The sequence below is a fragment of the Molossus molossus genome, unplaced genomic scaffold (assembly GCF_014108415.1).
Source record: "Molossus molossus isolate mMolMol1 unplaced genomic scaffold, mMolMol1.p scaffold_m16_p_15, whole genome shotgun sequence".
Taxonomy (NCBI): domain Eukaryota; kingdom Metazoa; phylum Chordata; class Mammalia; order Chiroptera; family Molossidae; genus Molossus; species Molossus molossus.
Genome location: NW_023425350.1, coordinates 19,295,034 through 19,318,101, shown reverse-complemented (window position 1 = coordinate 19,318,101; position 23,068 = coordinate 19,295,034). Strand labels below are relative to the sequence as shown.

At 36.1% G+C, this 23,068-nt stretch overlaps 1 protein-coding gene across 12 annotated transcripts in view; it reads right to left on the bottom strand.

The window, feature by feature from the left end:
- The window catches only part of LCLAT1 (lysocardiolipin acyltransferase 1), a 187,003-nt gene that overhangs the window by 105,105 nt on the left and 58,830 nt on the right, over window positions 1-23,068 (bottom strand). For 10 of the 12 annotated variants that reach the window (XM_036262195.1, XM_036262192.1, XM_036262188.1 and 7 more), the window contains exons 2-3: window positions 15,700-15,868; window positions 4,918-5,116 (exon numbers count right to left, since the gene is read on the bottom strand). In XM_036262195.1, the coding sequence (XP_036118088.1) occupies window positions 4,918-5,116; window positions 15,700-15,864 (364 nt within the window). In that variant the 5' untranslated portion in view covers window positions 15,865-15,868. Of the gene's footprint in view, window positions 1-4,917; window positions 5,117-9,097; window positions 9,261-15,699; window positions 15,869-19,549; window positions 19,654-23,068 lie in introns of those variants that run through there. The other 2 variants (XM_036262193.1, XM_036262196.1) reach the window with 2 other exon arrangements.

Here is a 23,068-nt window from a genome sequence, read left to right as displayed (position 1 = left end):
TGTTTAATATTCTAGCAGGCAGATTATACTCTGGGAGACTGAATTTATGAATAGCCTCCTATCCAGTTTCAAATCTCTTGCTAAAGCAAACATCACAGGACCTTCTGAACATACACACACTCACAAGCCCTGGATGCCTTTAACAAACTAAGATTCACGGAGGCCAACCTGTTACTTCTGACTTCTCCCTGACCTCATGACAAACAATCTAGATATATTTCACAATTGGTGATATTTCTAGCTTTCACAATTATATTATGTTGCAGTTATAAAATGAGTTATACAATAATTTACTTTGTCAGGGAAATGTTCAGTTTAATACATGATGTGGCCACTTTTAAATCACAACCTCTTTAATATTTACCACTTTATGCTTTAGGAAAGCCTCAAACTCTTCTGCTACTCTAGTGTGATTAATGATCCAGAAAAACCAAGAAGCATGAGTTGGATGGGCACAAATGACACACGAATTTTCTGGTTACAAACTCACCAAGCAAATGGACTTTTTATGACACCTTTAAGTTTAATTTTTCATTTCATTAGGTTTTGCTCAGTGGTTACAAAGTTGGCTAAAATAAGAATCTATGTGTATACCACCATTAGAAACAGCTGACATGTAACCATAGGACATTTTTTTCTTAAGGTCTAATTGCCTATATCTTAGCAAACTCTAAATAGTTTAGTTAACTTACTCAAACTCTTTGTAACTTGACCTAGAATCTAAACCTTTTTTTTTAGACTATAAGTAATTGAAGAAGCTATTTTGGGACTGGTTAGCTTTTCCTTGCCTTTATCTTATTATTTTTGTGTGTGCGCGTGGTAGGTGCCCCTAGCAGGAACCGAACCCGGGACTCGATGGTCCGCAGTTCGATGCTCAACTGCTGAGCCAAACTGGCCAGGGCTAGAATCTAAACATTCTTAATGATTTCTTTTCTAGTCTGCTGCATAATCTATTACTTTAATACTTTAAGAAATTCCACACTCTCATCCATTCTCCAACGTGGCACTATAGATATAAAAGATTATTTTCCTTTAGTCGTTATATTTCAAACATTTTATAAGCAAACATGTATTTAAAAATAATTATCAATAGTAATATTAAGTACTCCCTAAAATCATGCCACATTGTCGACAAGCTAAGTCTAGCACAGTCTGAAGCCAGGTACAGCTGTGACCACTAAGATCATTCTTTCTTTTCCCTTTCTTCCATTTCCTCCTGCAAACTCCAACTGTAATACTCTCATTTGCAAAAGAGTTCTGTCTGGAGTTTGTTTTTTGCTGCCTACACTTTTGTCTTGCTTAATTTACTTTCTATGTATTCACTACAGAGATACTAAAATCTTTTTTTCTCCAATCCAGAATCTGTTCTCATTAATGGTTTGCATTTTCATGAAATCCTATCAAGTCGGCAATTATTTAAGAGCCTACAATATGTAAGACACTCTGTGAGAAGCTTATAACTCATGTGGGAAAAGAAAATAGGCAAGTGGAAAAGCTAAGAATGACTTACATAGGAACACAAGGCAAGAGAAGAGACAGGTTTGTAATGATAAAACTGGCTCTATCAGTGCAGAGCAGGTGGAAACACAGATGAGGTCATCAGAGAGACAGAATATGGGCCTGTGAGGCACTGGGAAATCAGAGGTCTACATGGACCTCCATAAGGCAAGCAGTGGGTGTTCCAGATGGAACTACAGAAAAAAGAAAAAGGCAGCAGCAAACTTTTAATTTAATCCTCACAACCACCCAATAAAGCAGTACTTCTTCTTAAAAACTGAGATGTAATTTGACTTATAACATTATTAGTTTCAGGTATGGCAAAATGGTTCCATATACAGATGGACAAATGTAGATTTACAGTTGTTTGTGTGGGAAATAATACACTGTAAACCTACTTTTACCAACCCCGTTTGTGTAATAAGAGAGATTTTCAACCTTTTTCATCTCATAACACACAAAGACTCATTACTAAAAGTCTGTGGCACACCAAAAAATATATTTTTTTTGCCAATTTGACATAAAAATAAGTATAATTTTGATTCATTCACACCAGATGGCTACTGTGTTGGCTGTTGTCATTTTTTTATTTGACAATCTAAGAGAAAAGAGGTCAGTGCCCTTGACTAAATAGTCAGGTATTGCATGTTTTAAAAATTCTTGTGGCACACGGGTTGAATTGCTGGTATATAGTGAAATGATCACCACAATATGTCTAGTTAACATCCATCATCACACCACACAGTTACAACTGTTTTACTTATGATGAGAACATTTAAGATCTACTCTCTCGGCAACTTTCAAATATAAAGCATGGCATTGTCATCAGCTATAGTCGCCACGCTGTACATTATTCCCATGACTTTTTTATGACCAGAAGTTGGTGCTTTTTTACCACCTTCACCCATTTTGCCCACCCTCTAACCTCTGGCTTCTGGCAACCACCAATCTGTTCTTTGCACCTGAGTTCAGTATTTTCTTTGTTGTTTAATTCCACATGTAAGTGAGATCATATGTATTTGCTTTTCTCTGACTTCACCTAATATAATGCCCTCAATGCCCATCCATGTTGTCACAAATGGCAGGATTTCCTTATTGCTCTCAGCAATATTTTTTTTAGAAATGTCTCCTCTGGGCAAGGTAAGCAAACGAAGAAATAAATTAATGGGACAATATCAAACTAAAAAGTTTTGCACAGCAAAGGAAACCATTAACAAAACAACAACCTACTAAATGGGAGAAGATATTTGCCAATGACACATCTGATAGGGAATATACAAAAAAAAGAAGGAACTCATACAACATAACACACACAAAAAACAACACACCAAACAATCTAATTAAAAATTCGGCAGAGTACATGCCAATAGACATGTGGAAAGATGCTCAACATCACTAGTCATCGGAAAAATGCAAATTAAAACATCAATAAGCCCTGGCCAGTTTGGCTCAGCGGTTAGAGCATCGGCCTGCGGTCCAGAGGGACCCAGGTTCGGTTCCCGCTAAGGGTGCGTACCTCGGTTGCAGTTTGTCCCCGGCCCTTGTTGGTCATGTGAGTGGCAGCCACTCGATGTGTCCCTTTCACATCGATGTTTCTCTCTCTCTCTCTCTTCCTCCCACTTTATCTGAACAAAAAAATGTCCTCGGGCGAGGATAAACAAAAAAAAACATCAAAGAGATATCACCTCACACCTTTCAGAATGGCTATCATCAATAAATCAACAAACAACATGTGTGGTGAGGATGTAAAGAAAATGAATCCCTTGTACACTGTCAATGGGAATGTAAATTGGTGCAGCCACTATGGAGAAGAGTATGAAGGTTCCTCAAAAAATTAGAAATAGATTACCATATGACCCAGTAATTCCACTGCTGGATATTTATCCAAAAAAATCCAAAACATTAATCGAAAAGATATATGCACCCCTGTGTTCACTGCAGCATTATTTACAATAGCCAAGACACTGAAGCAACCTAAGTGTCCATCAATATACAAATGGATAAATAGGTGGTCCATAATACAATGGAATATAACTCAGCCGCAAAAACGAATGAAATCTTAGCCTTTGTGACAACACAGATGGACCTAGAGGCCATTATGCTAAATGAAATAAGTCAGAAAGAGAAAGACAAATACCATATAATTTCACTTATATGTGGAATCTAAAAAATAAACGAACAAACAACACAGAAACAAACAGGCACAGAGACCAAACTGATGGTTGCCAGATGGCAGGGTCTAAGGGGATGGGTATAAAAGGTGAAGGGATTAAAGAAGTACATACTGGCAGTTACAAGAGTCACAGGGATATATCATACAGCATAGGGAATATAGTCAATAATATTGTAATAACTATGCATGGTGTTAGGTGGATACTAGACTTATCAAGGTGAACACTTCGTAAGTTATATATATGTGTCTAATCACTATGTTGTACACCTGAAACTAATATAATATTGTATGTCAACTGTAATTAAAAAATACATATATAAAAATAAAATACCAGCACCTAGTTTAATGCTTAGAACCAATGGGTATTCAATTTGTATTTATTAGATGAATGTATCAGTTCATTTCAAGTACCTCATCAGCACAAGCCAGTTTCTGGCATAAATTACCATAAGCATGACATGCAATAAAAAGTTACCGAACTAAGTCCTGGCCGGTTTGGCTCAGCGGTTGGAGCATCGGCCTGCGGTCCAGAGAGACCCGGGTTCAGTTCCCGCTAAGGGCATGTGCCTCGCTTGCAGTTTGACCCCCGGCCCTGGTTGGTCGTGCGGGTGGCAGCCACTCGATGTGTCCCTTTCACATCGATGTCTCTCTCTCTCTCTCTCTCTCTCTCTCTCTCTCTTCCTCTCCCTCCCTCCCACTCTATCTGAGCAAAAAATGGAAAAATGTCCTCGAGTGAGGATAAAAAAAAAAAGTTACCGAACTAGTACCCCAGCTGGTATAGCTCAGTTGGCTGGAGCATCATCCCACACACTTAAAGGTCACCATTTCGATTCCCGGTCAGGGCACATACCTAGGTTATGTGTTCAATCCCTGGTCAGAGCGCATATGAGAGGCAACCTAATCAATGTTTCTCTTTCTCTCTCTCCTTTTCCCTCTTCCCTCTTTCTAAAAATCAATAAACATGTCCTCGGGTGCGGATTAAAAAAAAAAGTTACAGTTGGTCCCTCTGGAATCATATCTACTTTTTTGAAAATAGTTTATTCCCTCAACGTAAGATGTTTCAAGAGATTCAAATAGAGCAGTCTGTTATGATCCACTAAGAAAAAATGAAACTGGTGGCTGTTTTAAGGCTAGTGAAGAATAAATGGCAATGGCTTTAATACATCAGCGGAGTTTAGTAAGTTCTTCTTTTCTAGGTGGGTAAATCACATAAAATGAATGAACAACTTAATTTGTGAATAACCTACCAAATCCAGGAACACTTTTGAGACTGGCTTTGAGGCAAATCTTCTCCAGTCTGAGGTAGCTATATCTCATCAGACAATTCCACAGGAACATCCAGTCCATTCTCGTCCGATGATTCATGATAATAACACTTCTTTCCCCAGGAACAAATGCATCACCTGTTATAATCACTTTTACACCAAATATGGTCTCCAGCAATGCCTATGGCAAAAACAAAATAGATATATAACAAATTAAAGTTATGATTTCCCATAAGTAAATAAATCAAAAGCAGTGTTTCCCATGAGTCTTCTATAATAAATAAAAATTTTAAAAAGTTAATCTGGAAGAATATAAAGGCACTGTTACTATTTTTAGTTCTACTAATTAAAGTTTCTGGCAGTTTCCTAATTAAAAAATGCTAACTTTCATTAAAATCTTGAAGGTAGTATGTTAAAAAGAAAAAAGCATATAAGATTCCACTGTGTAATTTTCTTAAGGCTATAAATATATAAGATTATTACTTCTTTTATAGAAAGGATAGTAAAGAAAGTCAATATTGGATAAAGGGCTGAAGAAAGAGAAAGTCAAACTTTTTATTTCATACCTTCTAAACTATGATATTTTAAAAAACAAATACACGTACCTGTTTATTTAAAAATATATAAAGAATAAAATATAACTATTTTTACTAGAATGCTGCAGCCTTAGTATCTGTAACAGTGCTGCACACACAAAATGCAAAAATAGTTGCTGAAATTTTAGATGAACTTTTCTGATGGCCAGCATATACTATGTATAAACTATTTAGAAGAAAAGTATATTACAGACTGGAGTTCTTGAAAGAGACATAACAGATAATAAGAAAACCTAATTACTGATTTCAATCCCCAAACAATTTACATGAAATAAATTTACTAGTTAATATTTGACTTCACTATCACTATTATTTGACTTCCCTATTAATGGAGAGAAAACTGATCCAAAGCAGATAAAAGATAAGAAGTTCCCTGTCAATAACATGAAAACCTTGATCAAATTGTAGGAAATAAACTGTTGTACAGTGATGCAATGGACTATGATACAACATAAAAATAAATGAAGTATAGGTATCTACAATAATGTGGTTAACACACAAACATAATGTTGAAAAACAGAAGAAAAGCAAACAAATATGTATATATACAGTAAGTGTCCATACATAAAACTTTCTGAAACAGACAGGAACTAAGATATTTTAGGGGTAAATAGATGGGGAGTAAAATTACAAACAGCAAGGAAACAACTACTTCACCAGTCAGGTTAGTGGGCACTTGCATCAAACAGGAGGGTGCCGTGACTGGGAAGCTGGGTAGCTTGCTGGAGGGCTAGCAATGTTCTATTTCTTGGCCTGGATGATAGTTATACTTTAAAATTATTTATTAAAGTGTTTATGTTTTATTAATAACATGTTTTCAGCGTGTTTGCTATATTTCACACAAAAAGCTACTTTTTAAAAGAACATGATACAAAAGAACACTAGGATTTCAAAAATATAAGAATAAAAAGGATCAAGAAAAAAAGGGTTAAAAGAAATACTAGCTAAAGGAAAAAACAGAAGTGAGAAATGTTATACATCCAAAGACATACAGAGTCAAAGTGTTAAGATCTTAACAGAGTGAAAAAAGATCATTTGGGCTAACACAGCTATAAATATCCCACAGGTCCCCATTAAGTTACTTTCCCTTGGCTGAGATTCACTTTAGGGCCTGGATATTTAACCTGGCATTTATTAAGCCCGAGAAGGATGGCCTTCAAGAGGTCAATAAACATGTACCCTTCTTGAAATTGTACACAGGTAACGTTGCTAGGCAAACTACCTATAGTTTTTATCAGATTTTCAAGAGTCCATAAGTATTCAAATAGTTATAACCCCTACTCCAAAGTCTCTGGGTAGTTAAGTCCCAGAGATTTCATGATAGACAGAATCACGGCAGAGACCTCTAGGCTTGGACCCACAGTAAGAAATATCTACTTGTAAGTACAAAGAACCATCAACTACCAAAATGAAGCACTAAATTTTATGTCTTAGCCAAGAGGATATGCGTGTCTTCACCATCCAAGGTTAATTCGAATCCGCTCCCTCCTGCTTTACAATATGATCTACTTTTCAGATTTGTGAAGAACTGAAATACAGGATACCTTTCCCTTAACTAGTACAAAGAGGAAGTTGACTATTAATTATATTGTAGTATAGAAAAGAGTTTCAAATAATAAGCTTATAAACCCAAAACCTCAACTCTAACCTTTTATGTTCAATTTCTAATATGTGTTTTCTATGGATCCCCAAAACAATCTTTTGCTTTTCATCATGAAAAATGTCAAAATAAAAAATTCCAGACTGTCAGGAACATATCATATGACATTTTCTCCCTTACCATATAGCACTCTATCAAAATGTGCCTGAAAGTTATATATAACCTTTTAGGCAGCCTCGACCTGAAGCTCACATTAATCATTTTAAATACCAGACAAGACATATCTAGTCAACAATGTTTACAGCTCCTGCAAGGCAGAATAGCAAATGCACCACACAGAGATAAAGTTATAATGTCTATAAAGAACTCCAGAATTCAAATAATACAGATTAAAAGTTAAAACAAAAGGACACTATTCTCATTTTTTTCATATTTGTACTATTTCTAATATAGAAGATACTTTCAGCAATAAGAAACTAATCTTATAAAAAAATTTTAATGCTTTATTTCTTCTATTGAACTAAGAGCTACAACTCTCATGACTTTTACCAAATTGAACAAATAGTTCTCCTAGAATTAGAAATACAGAATTTCTGAGGATCTTTTATATACCAGTATTTACTACCTCCAAGAGCTCCATCATGTATGAAAAAAACATCAAAATGAGAGGTTCCCCTCATGATCACAGAAAATACGTTTTTCCCTGTGCTCTTATGTATCATTTCAATGCAGCTTTATGAAATCTGAGGTAAGAACAACTATGTGACATTCATCATCTGTTTTGCCTTGAGACTCAGCTTCGGCCTGGCTCCTCAAATCCTTAGCTATTTAAGGCCTTGCAATCCCAAGTCATTCATCAAACACTGAGCACCTCCTTTCTTAAGAGAAGAAGTCTAGACAGAAAATATATCCACTAATCTGTGCTTGTTGAACACCTGTTTTGTTCCAGGAATGGAATGAAATCAGCAGGCTGTGAAAGAGACTTGTATCTTAGGTGGGGAGTTAGAGAATGACCTCTAAATTCCTAAGTCATGATTTATGGTGAAAGGACAGAACTCTAAGTAATTTTCATAATCCCAGGTAATTCTAACAATTGGACGGTTGAAAAGACTTCATTTTGAAAAGCAAAAACTGTTCTGGGCATGTGCAAAGTTTGACCCCAACAGTTTTATATTGAATGGAACTGTCCAAAACTGAAACAAACAAACAAAGACATGCACTACCTATTACAGAAATGTTCCAAGAGAGACCGAATGGGTCACTCGACAGACTGTCCTAAGAAGGATTTTTGCACACATAGATAAAGGTTAGACTAGGTGGCCTTTAAGTTTCATCTAAGATTCTAAAAGATTTTACTATAGTACCTCATTTAACACAGAAAACGTGCTCCTTAAAAACAGTACAGCAAGAAAAATCTTGTCAATGAAATAATTTTAATGCACAAGAGCAGCTTACAAAAGTGATCATTTTGTGATTATTTCTGTGAACAATAACTAGTCTAAGTGCATTTACTCTAATTTATTTTTAGTGAAAAATTATTTTTAACTGTTTGGTATTGCTAAAAATAAAATACATGTACCACAGGGGGGGAAATGACTGAATTCCTTCTAAATAAAAAAATGACCTATTTGCTAACTCCTTTAGTACCTTATAAAAGTATAAAATAAACAGTCATAAAAGACACCCTGAACGTTTTTCTCCATTTCTTTAAACAGAGATGTTTACCATCTCAAAACCAGAACATCAGTTTTCTGTAACCTAGCTATAGGGGATTTGACATCAATAAATTTCTTAATTGGGAGACTCCCCGCCTGATAAGCTGTTACTAGTGAGCAAGGCACTGAGTTAAATAGCTGGATAATAGAAGTTTTTTCAAATATATAACAATATAATACTATGATGGTAATTGACTCTTGTCTATGTGTTAAGTTCTTGAATCAGGTAATAAGGCAAGAGGTGAAATTACCTTTGGAAATCTCAGAGAGACCAGCACACTATCAATGAGTCCAGCCAGCTCAGCCTTTTCTCCGAATGCTGGACCAGGTTTCTCCAGCAGACCACCAGATGAAGTGACTGGTTCGCTCATTGTTTGTTTGTTTTTTTTATTCTCACCCGAGGACATTTTTCCACTTTTTATTCAGATAGTTGAGTGGGAGGAAGAGAGAGGGAGAGAAATATTGACGTGAAAGGAATACATTGAGTGGCTGCCTCCCGCACAACCCAACCAGGGCCGGGGACAAACTGCAACCGAGGCACGTGCCCTTAGTGGAAACCGAACCCAGGTCTCTCTGGACCGCAGGCCGACACTCTAACTACTGAGCCAAACCAGCCAGGGCTTGCTCATTGTTTTAAACACACAAATCATACTCAGCACAGGACCACTCACATTTCCCATTTCATCCCACATGAAGTGGAGGTTCAGGAGGAGCCCTATATTTAAAAATTTTTTCTCTCTCACTCTTCCCTCACCCATCCTAGTATATGAAATTGGGGTTGTATAAGGTAAATAGATGTATAATGTAATGTAATTCTGCTATAATAATAATGGTACTAGTAGTAGCAAAAGCTATGGCAGAATTTGTCCCGTAAAATCCAGCATTTCTTCCAGAACAATAAATTTTAATTATGTGCATGGCTGCTCAGGAAAAAAAGGAAAAAAAAGGACTACATTTCCCAGATTCTATTACATATTTTAGCTGTTCTCTTCAATAGGTGAATAAGAGAGATATGTGCACCTTGTAATTCTCTGGTCTAAAAGAAGCCTGCTCTGGACTTCCAACCCGCCCCACCAAGTGCAGAGAGGGACAAAGTGACCAGCCTGACCATGAAGAAGAGGATATTCTGCCAGGCTGGGTAGAAGGAATCTTAGGTTTTAAATGATATTAGGGAGCAGAGCTACCCTGCCCACCTGGACCTGAGGATAAACAAAGTTCTACCTTATTCAAGACACTGTATTTTACATTTTCTTTGATAGTAGTTTAGCCTATGCCTTAAAATGAATATAGGAGCAAACATACTACATACTTCAAAAGACTATATCATCACTTCATTGAGTCATCACAATAACTCTCTGAGGTATTTAGATAGTATTAGTACTCCCTATTTTTTATATAGATGAAGAAAGAGAAGTTTAGAGAGGCTAAGAAGCTTAGCCAGATTTACATGACTAGAAAGTAGTAAGGCCGACAGTGAAATCAATGTGTGTACCAATTAGCACTTTGCTTATATTGGCTCTCCAAGGAAATCTAATTGACACTGTAAATCGTTACAACTACAATGATTTTTACTGACATAATAACTACAAGAAAATTCTCAAAACTCTTAAGGTTTTAGTAGAGAAGTTCAGCCAAAATCATGAGATACATAAGCAAAAGATTATATACTGTGGAAAACTGATGACATTAAGAAAATGAAGCATAGGATCAAAATTTGACTGTTACCAAAAAGTTATATACCTAAGTGTTTGTTTTAGAATCCTATACACAATGCTGAGTCTGGAATGAATCTCAGAGACCATCTACTCTAACTTCCTTATTTCTTGTTTTACAGATGATGAAACATAAAAAAGTTTACATGTAAATAATTTGAATAGAGTTAAACATTTTCAAAAGGAAATGTTTCTGGTTTTATTAATGACTATACATGGAATTATTGAACATTTAGACAATTTGTAGATGACTTTTTAAAAAAACCTACTCATAATAGTTAATTTTATGTGAACTGAAAATATGCTTATTTTATTTAATATAAATATTTTATGGAGAGATACTCACTTTGTAAATAAGTGAGTGACAATGACTATGCAATACCACAAGATGAATATTTTATATTAAGTGATATGTTTGAGGGCTGCAATGAAACATTAAACTTCCTATCTTTTTTTTTTTAATCCATTGGACATTTTTCTATTTATTTTCAGATAGAGTGGAATGGAGGGAGAGAGAGGGAAAGAAAGAGAGAAACATCGATGTAAGAGACACATCGACTGGTTGCATTCCACATGACCCCAGCCTCCACAACCGAGGTATGTGCCCTTGACTGGAATCGAACCCGCAACTCTTTCATCCTTGGGCCGACGCTCTAACTGCTGAGCCAAACTGGCCAGGGCTGAACTTCTTTATATCTTTAAAGCTGATATAAAAATCCAACTCTAAGAATTCATGGCCTGGAAAGTCAACTTCTGTCCTCTAACAAAGGAAGTAGTTGTTTGGCCAAATGAAAGCCAGAAAAGGTAGTCAAGCTGTGTAAATCGGCAATCTGAAAAGATACTTTAGGTAGAAGGACTATTATCTCTACAAGGACAGAGGTCATATCTGTCCTGTTCATCATTACATCTTAGCAAAATGCTTGGCAATGGTGGACACTTAATAGTTGTTGGCTGAATCATCAGGGATGATGCTGACTACTTTTGCAATAAACAAAAGTTACAACAAAACACCTGTCTAGTGCCCTGGTTGGTGTGACTCAAGGATAATGGGTTCGATACCCGGTTGGGGTGAGTACAAAAGGTAACCGATCAGTGTTTCTACCTCTCTCTCTCTCTCTTCCCCTCTCCCTTCCAACCTCTCTAAAATCAAAATAAACAAACAACAACAAAAAATCCTTCTATTAACAAAGGATAATAAAATTTTGCCTAAAAGAATAAGAAGGCTCACCCAGCCGATGTGGCTCAGTGGTGGTTGATAGTCGACCAATGCACCAAGAGGTCACTGGTTCACTTCCCGGTCAGGGCACATGCCCAGGTTACATGCCCGATCCCCAGTGGGGGGCATGCAGGAGGCGGCCAATCGATGTTCTCTCTCATTGATGTTTCCATCTCTCTCTCCCTTCCTTTCTCTCTCTCTCTAAAATCAATAAAGAAAAAATTTTTTTTTAAAGAATAAGAAGGCTCCATACCAATAACATAGTAATCGTACAAATATTCAGTGCAAAGTATTTCCTACAGGAAAGAAAAAAGAGGGTGACTTCTGCTTTCAGCCCTGACAGAAATGGTACTAGACTTACCACCCAGCTGACTTAAAGGAAAATATGGTCATAATGAATAAATAGATGAAGAACCTCAAGAAAGGAATGAAACCAACAAAAAAAAAAAAACACAATAAATTCTAGAATTTTAAAGTACAGTATTTTGAAGATAAATCCACTATATGAAGAACATAGCAGAAGAAAGGGTCAGTGACCTTGGTATCCTGTGTGACACTATAAGAAATCTAACACACATATATAACTGTAGTCCAAAAGGAAAGGAGAGAGAGAATTAAGCAGAAAAAACTGTATGAAGAATTAGTGGCCAATTTGGAGAAAACTTACTAACCTACAGATCTAAGAAGCCCAATGAACACAAGAAATTAAACATAAAGGAAAGTACATTTAGATATATCATGATCAAATTGCTAAAAAAAAAAAAAAAAAAAAAGAGAGAGAGAGAAATCTTGAAAACAGAGAAAAATGACACATTACCTGAAGGAAAACAACAATATGTATGATGGCTAATTTTTCACAGGAAATGATGGAAACCATAAGACAGCAGAACTTTAAAGTATGAAAAGGAAAAAAAATAAATTTTATAGCCAGCAACACTATCCTTCAAAAGTGAAGGTAAAATAAGAAAAATTTCAATTAAATGAAAACAATTCAGCTACAGGAACCCTCGATACAAGAAAAGCTAAAGGAAGGTCTTTAGGCTGAAGGGAAATGGCACTAGATGGAAACTCTAATATACAGAAAGAATAAAGAACACTAGAAATGAAAAGTATTTAAATAAATATAAGAGGTTATATTTTTCTTTTGGAGTTTCTTTAAAAGACATGATTACTGCCCAGCCGGTGTGGCTCAGTGGACTGAGCGACATCTCATGGACTGAGAGGTCCCGGTTTGGTTCCCCGTCAGGGCAGATGCCTGGATTGCCAGCTCGATCCCCAGTAGGGGTCGTGCAAGAGGCAGCCCACTGATATTTCTCTCTCACATTGATGTTTCTATCTCTCTCTCCCTTCCTCTCTCTAAAAAAATAAAAACATATTTTTTTAAAAAGATGATTATTTAAGGCAAAAAAATTATAACTGCATTATGAAGGTAATTGTGTAAGTAGAGGTAATATGATAACGCAGCACAAAGGATGTTAGAATAAATGCACTATGCTATTACAAGGTTCTTACATTTTACAAGATGCAGTAAATATTAACTCTAAGTAGACTGTGATACACTAAGGTTGCATTAGGTAATCTTTAAGCCATGACTAAGAATATATATGTGTGTGTGTGTGTGACCTTTCAAAAATAGAGAACACTATACAATATTTCTTTCAAAAATAGAGGAGAGAACACTACAAATTCGTTTTATGAAGCCAACCTAACTCTAATACCAAAGTTTGGGCAGTTGGACCTTGAAACATTTTTCTGTTTGTCTACTCATCCAACAAAGATTTACTAATAGGTACCTTGTTCCAGGTATTTCATTAACCTGTGTCTTTGGCTTCTCTACTAAAAGAGAAGGTTTTCTATGACTATTTCTTGCCAACTTTCCTCTTCCACTGTGAGGGAATCATCACATTACTGAGCCTGATTTATTACTAGTTATCAGTTTCTCAGATATTTTTCTCAAGGCAGGCATTCCATAGCTGGAAAGAACTCCAAACCTCCTCCTTTTGAAACAATCACGAGGTACCTGTGAACTTCTTACCACTGGGGAGTTGTTAAGGCTCCGTGTGACCCTGACCAATCCTATCACTTAAGGCTCTAATGGCAGCAGACAATCTGGGTTTAATCTCAGCTGTGCTTAAATAATTTGCTTCTGTGTATCACCTTGGGCAAAGTACTTAATTTCTCAAAGCTTCTATTTCCTCTTCTGTAAAATGGAGACAATGGTGGCACCTGAAATGAAGCCATCCTCCTAAAGCACAATACCTGACAAAGAGGTGGTCAGCAGTTCTGATCATCACTACCCTGGGGTTTTTACTCTGAGTTTCCTTTTAACAAAACCTTCTATTCTTCTCCTCATATCTTGTTTATTACCTATAAGTATGCTGTCCCTTTCCCTGTGCTTGTAGAACAGACCGTTTTAAGTGCAAATACAGAAGACAGGAAAGAGGAAGGAAGGACAAAGAGGCAGAAAGCTACTTTTAGTTTAACAGCGTCACATTTCATAAAACAGACATCTGTATAAAAGTTTAAAACAAATTAATCTTGTAATCAGGGAACAAATTAACTTCTAAACTTACTCATCACAGGATTCCTTTTTAAATATGAAAAGAAGGCTACACTGTAAATGATTTATTAAAATTAAAGTTACAGGAAACTTTTAAGAAATATCTACTCTATCAAAGTAGGTACACCCACCACTGTGTCTGGAAATATTTCCCAATCATGCTCTACTTGAGGGGTCCATATCATTAGCACGGTAGTCTCCTCTCTACAAATATAACAGTGGCAGTCTGCTTGAGGAGAAACAGACAATTCAATTCAAAAGAAAGAGGTAAAGAAGATCCTTCAACAACTGAAGGAAGAGGATTCTTTTCTCATTTTCTTTTCAGGTATAACAACCATCATAATAAGTCAGTAGACCAGTAATATTAAGTTCTAGGTGTTGCTCAGGAAACAGAGAGAACATAACTCCCCGGAAATACAGCGTATGCAATCAAGGTAACGGCGCTGCACACACGCCGCTCCCCGTTCAGAGAAGGCACTGCTGCTCCGCAGCGAGAAGGGGGAAAGCCTCTGCAGTCCCTGACAAGGGAGGGGTCTGTACAGAGTCCTCCTGGAACTCCCCAGCCCAGGATCCCAGGGAGGGTGCTGGAAGTAGTATGCACTGACCCTACAGAGAATACCTGGCATTCAATACCACACATTTTATATGTCCTTTTACCTTACAGATGTTGTTAACCTAGCCCACACATAGAAAATCACTTTATTCCTAAATTCTGTGGTTACCGGGAAGAATTAAATCAATCACATCAATATCATAAGTTTAAAAAATAGTTTGTTATCTAAATCTTAATTTTTGTCATTGTATATAAACCAAATGGAAATGCAAAATAAAATTAATGAAGGAAAAATTCTTCAATCTGTATCTTTAAATTTGTTTTTTTAAATATGTCTTCATTGATTTTTTTTAGACAAAGAGGGAGAGAGAGAGAAACACAGATCGACTGCCTCCTGCATGCCCCCCCACCGGGGATCGAGCCTGCAACCTGGGCATGTGGTCTGACCAGGAATCGAACTGGCAACCTCACAGTGCATGGGATGACTCTCAACCAAATGAGCCACACCAGCTGGGCTATCATTAGATTTGTATATTTTGCTATATGTAAAGCATACCTCAACGAAGAAAAAATGTTTAATGAAAATATAAAAGAAACTCAGTTTTTAAATGTCTCTTAGTTGTTTTACTTCAAAGGACAAATTACTTTTATTTCTCCCTAGGTTTTGTATTGCCTTTAAATTCTAATGCAACTCTTATATAGCAAGCAAGACTTAAATCTAACACTTGACTAAATCTGACTCTAACAAAGTAAATATCAATAGGCTGGGCCACTTTGGTACAGAGAGTCTCCTTCTCTGGTGTGTAACTTACCACAGGAAGTGTGAGCCAGGTTGCCACAAGGCGGTTGTTGATCCAGCGATACCAAGATGGGTTTACAAACATCAAAGGTAAAAAGGGACCCAGCATGAAAATGCTTCCAAAAAAGCTTCCCCAAAACAGAGTGAGTATAAAGTAAATCCCCTTCCATGACACCATGATTCTGAAAGATATTTTAAAAAAGTGTATTTTGTTAGTATACATATAATTGCCCAAATTCAATTTCAGAATGATGCATGTAACAACCTTTAATTATAGGGCTACAGAACAGGCTCTGATAAAGGATATAAGAGCTTGAATACCATAGAGGTGACCCTCTTACAGGCTGTAGTGGTCTAACAAGTTGTCAGTACATTTGAAATTGATACTTTCAAAAAAGTATATGTCTGACCTCCAAAACTAAAGCTGTCTCATATATAGAGCCTTTGTGGTTTTTTAAATCTATTTATTAGTATTAACATAAACCTATATATTTTCTTTTCCAGGATATCATCCAACACAAAATTGTAAAATATTCCAAAGTTGTTTATATCCTACTATAACAAACAGACTTAATGGACTAGGTAGGAACTGCAGAACAGCTTCCTAAGGGAGACTATGCCTAAAAGTGATGGCAATTTACCGTGCAATTAAAAAAGTTTTCTACTCTAGAAATGTTAATTACTTACATTAGAATCTGAAAGTAATATCTTTAGTCAATTAGTCTTAAACTGGCTTTTTATGAGCTGAAAGGTTAAACAGAAGTCAGATTCCTCACTCTCTTTCCTAAACTATTTGCCAAAGGATTATAGTCAGCTCTCCACATCTGCAGGTTCTACATCTGAGAATTCAACCACAAATAAAAAATATTCCAAAAAAGAATGTTACGGTGTTGCTGAAGTACACAGTGTAGTTAGGCCTATGATGGTTGTATCTGTATCAAACATGCACAGATATTTTTCTTAACAATTCAGTGCTAACAACTATTCACATAGTATTTTACATTGTATTAGGTGGTATAAGTAACCTAGAGATCATTTAAAGTATACGAGAGGATGTGCATAAATTATGCAAATACTAAGCTACTTTATATAAGAGACTTGAGATCCTCAGATTTTGGTATCTGCTGAGGTCCATGAACTAATGCCCCATGGGTACTGAGGGGCAACTGTACTTTCGTGGGTCCTCATAACCAAAAGAACATAATAGTAATGTTTTAAAATAAATGGTTGGAAACATAGTCTAAAATAAATAATCAAACATTTGATTTTACAACCTAAACTATATTAGAGCAAAATATACAGTTTTCCTCAGAATAATAAAACTATTCGAAATATTAAACTATGAAAACAATAATGGCTTGAAAATTTATATATTACAAGAGATATTCCAGCGATCAAGACCTCTGAATATTTCAAAGGAATCACAACAGGAAACAAATAAAATTTCAAATGTTATGGAGCTTGAAAAAATGTCAGACAAACAACAAAACAGGTCAAATACCTTGTCAACACAGAATCAAGTTTATCTGGGTATAAGTATATTACCAAATCTCTACCAATATTTAACAGTATGTATACAAAACCATTCAAAGTACAAATAGAATAAATATCTGCTAAGAACTGTTTTTTTGTGGGGTTGTTTTTTGTTTTTGTTTCTTGCTAAATTCTACCTTCTGAACTGAGAAGTGCAGTGAGCGTGAGGACAGAGAAAAAGACCACTGCCTAACAACTGTTCACACAGGGCCCAGACTGTCTGTGTTCCCATACCCCCTCGGCTTTGCTTTCTCTGAGGCTCAGGCCCTCCTCTTTGCATCAAAGGCTCTGGTATGCTTCTTCCTCACCTACCAAATGATTTCACATTTGATGTGATCAAAAAAATATACATAGTTTAAAAAACTGAAATATGGTGTTACCTCAAAAAAATTAAAAATTGAACTGTCATTTGACCCAGTGATCCCACTTCTAGGAATATACCCGAAGAAGCCTGAAACACCAATCAGAAAGAATATATGTACCCCCATGTTCATAGCAGCACTATTTACAATAGCTAAGATCTGGAAATAGCCCAAGTGTCCATCAGTAGATGAATGGATAACAAAGCTGTGGTACATATACACAATGGAGTACTATGCAGCTGTAAGAAAGAAAGATCTTATCCTTTGAGACGACATGGAGGGACCTGGAAAGTGTCATCCTAAGCGAAACAAGCCAAGCAGAGAAAGACAAATATCACATGATCTCACTGATATGTGCAATATAATGAACATAACAGTCTGAGGAACGGGGTAGTCCCAGAGACATGGAAGTAGAGTACAGAATGACAATCCCCAGAAGAGGGGGGATAAACCACAGAACTTACAAGCATGTATGCATGAACAATGGACATGGACAACAAATCTATGGACAGGGCGGGGAGGGATAGGAAGGGGGGTATCGCTGGGGGAAAAAGGAGAAACATCTGTAACAAAAATTAATTTTTTAAAAAGCTGAAATATAATGTAATAAAATATTTTCATTTTACAGTAATGAAGCTGAGGACCAGAAGTGTTGGAGAACATTCCTAAATCCATATAACCAGTTAGTAGCATCAAGTCTTTTCTGCCTTGTGCTTTTCCCTGCAAAGTGACTGGGAGTCAGAGGACAGAGTCGATTTTTAAACATACTTTTAAATATAGACTAAAAGGAATGTGTCACATGAATAGACTGGGATTACTCAGAACAAGGCTAATCTGAAATTATTTTCTATCCTATTCCTGTTTCTTCCCTAACCTCTCAATCCCTCATTCAAGGATTCAATAAACATACCTACTGTGTACCAGATACTGTGCTAGTCATTTGGGGTTACAACAGTGACTATGACAGACATACCAACCTCTCACAAATCTAATGGTCTCTTTATCTCCTCCTTATGAACACCTCCCTGGCTCTGTATTTAATCTAGCCCCATTCCATATTTTCTCCCAAATCACAAGGGTTTGATAGACAAACATGGTTAATACACATGTATTTAGAATAGCTAAATTTTTCTTTAAAACTGGCATTATCAAATGCTGGATAGGACACAGAGCAATCAGAACTCACATACACATTGGTGGGGGGATGGAAAATGCTATAGCCACTTTGGAAAACAGTTTAGGCAGTTTCTTAAAATGTTTCTCTCTCACACTGATGTCTCTCTCTCTCCCCCCCCCCCCAAACCCTCCCCCCATTTCGCTCTCTATAAAAATCAATGAAAACGTCCTCAGGTGAGAGTTAAAAACAAATCACAATATCACACAAAGGTAAAATAGAGTACAGGAACCAAAACACAGCCCACTGGATTTCTAATTCAGTTGCATATATTATTCCTGTATTATGCCAATGTGGGAAGGTACTCCCTGATAAAGATTAATGGGATCCACTGGGGATACCTACAGTTCCTTGCTCAGGAAGGAAACACATTTTACGCCATAAAATCTCCTTAGTTATCTTATTCACATAACAATTCCAATGTTAACTAGTATTGCTCTCACAGTCTAATACTGAAGCTAAGTATGCTAAGAAATGACTGTAATTCAAAGTGATATATGTCATAATAGAAGTGTGCAACAGGTATCAAGAGTAGATCAAAGTAAGGCCAGATGAACTGTGCTAAAAGGGATTAAAGAAGGCATTAGTGATAAACCAATAACGTATGTGCATCTATGCACAACCAATGGACACAGACATTAGGTTGGGGAAAGAAGAAGGGAGGTGGGAGCAGGGAAGAGGGGGTCAGTGGGTGAAATGGGGGACATCGGTAATACTTTCAACAATAAAAAAAAGAAGAAGAAGAAGACATTAGACTCTTGGAGGATGAGAGTTTGGGAGAGGGGAGAGCTTACTTCAGGCAGTTAACACGTGCAAAATCAGAGGAATTTGAAACAGCATGGCTTAAGCAGGGAACTGTAACTCATTGGATACTGAAGTATATGGCACACATCCAAGGGCTGCAAGAAATCACAAGGGCCCAAGTCCTAGGGACAAAGTGCATGCACCCAGGCCAGGGTAAGGTGGGGAAAACCTAAGGCATACAACTCATGTTTGGGAGAGAAATGTTAAAAGTAATATGGTACATGTAAGCATGGACTCAATCAGAACACTAACTAGTTTTAACAAGAACTTTAAGAGCAAAGAGCTTCTCTGTCCTTTACAACAGTGCATGGGACAGGTGACAAAAAATCCCAGCACTGATAGATGCTGGTATCAGAGGGGTCTGTGCACCACAATCATCTGCTCCAGCTCAACATCACTTAACCTGGATGCTTACAGGTGAGAAGTTGGGAGAGCACTCTCAAAGCCTATCTTCTGACTACCTTTTAAGCACCTACTGTTTACCAGGCACATTATGGAAGGCTCTTGATAGTTATACATTTAATACATAAAACGTCAACTATTCATGAACAACCCAAAGGTCCATGACATGTGAGTTATCACAATTTTGCTGAAACTCAAAGTTGAAAGTTGAATAGTGCAAGGCAGGTGTCAAAAACCAAACCATTAGCTAGTAACAATCTGGTCAACTGTCTCGTATCCTAATTCAGTGGGCCTTTATTCTGTTCTCCTTACCTCATACGTACTCACTGGGGAAAGTGATATGTCACAGATTTATAAATTTGAGGTTTTAAAAGGATCTCACCCACTTCTGCAAAGTCATACCAGATGCCTTTACTGTGGTGAGCCCTTGATTGTGGATTTCTGCATGAACTTGCAGAAATCAAATAAAAAGTTATTTATGCATGAACTTGCCCACTACCATTCAGAGACTCTATACTTCTAAGAATCTTCATCTAATATTGGAAATGTTAGATAGATTATGCTTACTTTTCAAATTTTCAAAAAAAATATAAATATATTGTTTAAAGATACATACATCCATGGTAAAATTTTGAAGAAAAATAATGAATAACATAAAAGGATAATACTTGTCATGATGGAAAGACAAAGGAGGCTTCTAAGGTACTGGAAATACTCTATTTCTTAAGAATAGTGGCTAAATATGTGTTCACCAACAGGGACTTTAAAAATATTCTATCAATGGTTAGACTCAGACATTTTTGCCAATCTGCACATATACCATATACCATACACTGCTCTAAATTATAATGATACATTAGCAACAAGAAAAAAAGTTTTTAATGATTACTATTCTTGGTGGAAACAGGACAGGAACAGAGCTTTTATTTTTTAATTCAGGTACAGTTATATTACCCTAATTTTTATAAAGAATAAACATGCATTACTTTATAATTAAAAATATTTTAATTATAAAATTTTAAGAACATATTAATTAACCCAGGTTAGAATTACCTCTTTGTTTTAATACTGAATTAAATACTCTACCGGAAAAAAACAAAAAACAAAAACAATCCTTGGGAATCAGTTGAGAATAATAAATGAGACAAGTTTATAATTTTTCCAATACTACTCCAAAACAATTAAGCAACATGTTGATCTTGATTCAAATGCCAAAATCAAATACATATAATAAAAGCATAAAAACTAATGTCAATTATTGCATATATTTTTATGTAATAATAATTATTGCACAATGATCACTTAACAATGAAAATAAAAATGTTTTAACATATAGCTAAAAACCATCATAACTTTATTATTGAGATTATTCCACAATGTGAAAGAATTTAACTGTGTTCATTATTTAAATAATTTAAGCCAAATGTTCTTTATGTACTACTCTTGTAAACTAGATGAATAGTTCACACCCAGACACAATAACATTGACTTAGTATTTTTCACAAACATAAGTGAAATATTTATGAGCTAATTAATTTCTTTCAATCCAATATATTTTTAAATCCCTGAATGCATGTTAATTTGCATGACCTGATTCTGAAGAATATTTCTGCATTTTTCAGAATTTAGTAACATAACACATCTGTCTCGCCTGATGAAATGGTATGCTTTATTCCCTAATGAGAACTGAATTTGTTTTCCTTTCAAGTCTCAAAAGACAGTGGCTCATAGCTAAATTTAACATTTAATTCCAGAAATAAAGATTATAGTCATTATTTGTATTCTTATTGGCATTACTACATATGTCTTTTATTGTAAATCACTTGAAATTCTTTTAGGAAGCAGATTATTAATTAAAAATAAGTTCAGCCCGGCCGGTGTGACTCAGTGGTTGAATGTCAACCCATGTATCAAGAAGTCACTGGTTCGATTCCCAGTCAGGGCACATGCCCAGGTTGTGGACTTGATCACCAGTGGAAGGCATGCAAGAGGGGGCCAATCAATGTTCTCTCCATCGATGTTTCTATCTCTCTCTCTCCCTATCCCTTCCTCTCTCTCTAAAAATCAATGAAGAAAAAAATATTTTAAAAAAAGTTTAAAAGAATGTCATCATTAGTGACTTTATTCATCTTTACTTATTTTACTAATTTTTTTAAAGTCTCTCCTAAAGCATAGTGTCAGGAAATCACTAAAAATTTTTATTTTAGAATTTATGTTCAAGATATTCTGAAGACAAAAAGGTACACGCCTTTAATAAGCAAATCACCAAAAGGGAAAAAAAAAATAAGGCAAAGGAACTTAAAACACCTTTCTGTATCATTTAAGAATTCACACAGCAGGCAGGCAGGCCGAAGCTGAAAGAATAATGTACAAAGTTTGCTCTGGCCCCTTTACCTGTTTGGGAAAATGACACAAACTGCAACAGGAAAGAGACAAACTAGACCATTTCATACTTGCTGAAGCAGCACAGAGACTACTACTTTACCCAAATACAAAAAGCAGGTACATGATTAGCAGGCATTCTAGTTAGAGAGCACGTAGACAAAATAAAGCCATATTTTACCTATTTGGATAAAACACAACAGGACAATTTTAAAGAGCAGAATGGGGTCAAACCTCAGATGCATCCAAAATGAAGCAAGGACTTTTCAACAATAAACTGGATTTCAGTAAACAAGTTGACTAACTCCCAGGGGACGGGGGAGGGAGTCCACGCTGAGTTCTCAGAACTGTATAAGGACATCAAGGGTTTTATAAAAATGACACTAATCTCTTAAAGTTTAGTGAGAGAAGAAATTTTCTGTATAAACAGTCATTCTCTAAACTGTGATGCAATTCTTAAAATGTATCCAAAAGTTAATACAGAAAGGAAGAGAGTATTTCCTATGTGATTCTATTTATCTAAAGTTCAAAAGCAGAGAAACTATGTAAGTTGGAGGTAAGGATAAGGGTTACCCCGGGGGGGCTGGTGGGAGTAGTGACGGGAAGGAGCGCCAAGAAGGCTTACGCGTTTTGGTAATGCTGTTTGATTTGGGTGATGGTTACACATGGTATATTCACTTTATGAAAATTCACTGAAATGTACACTTATGATTTATGTACTTTTC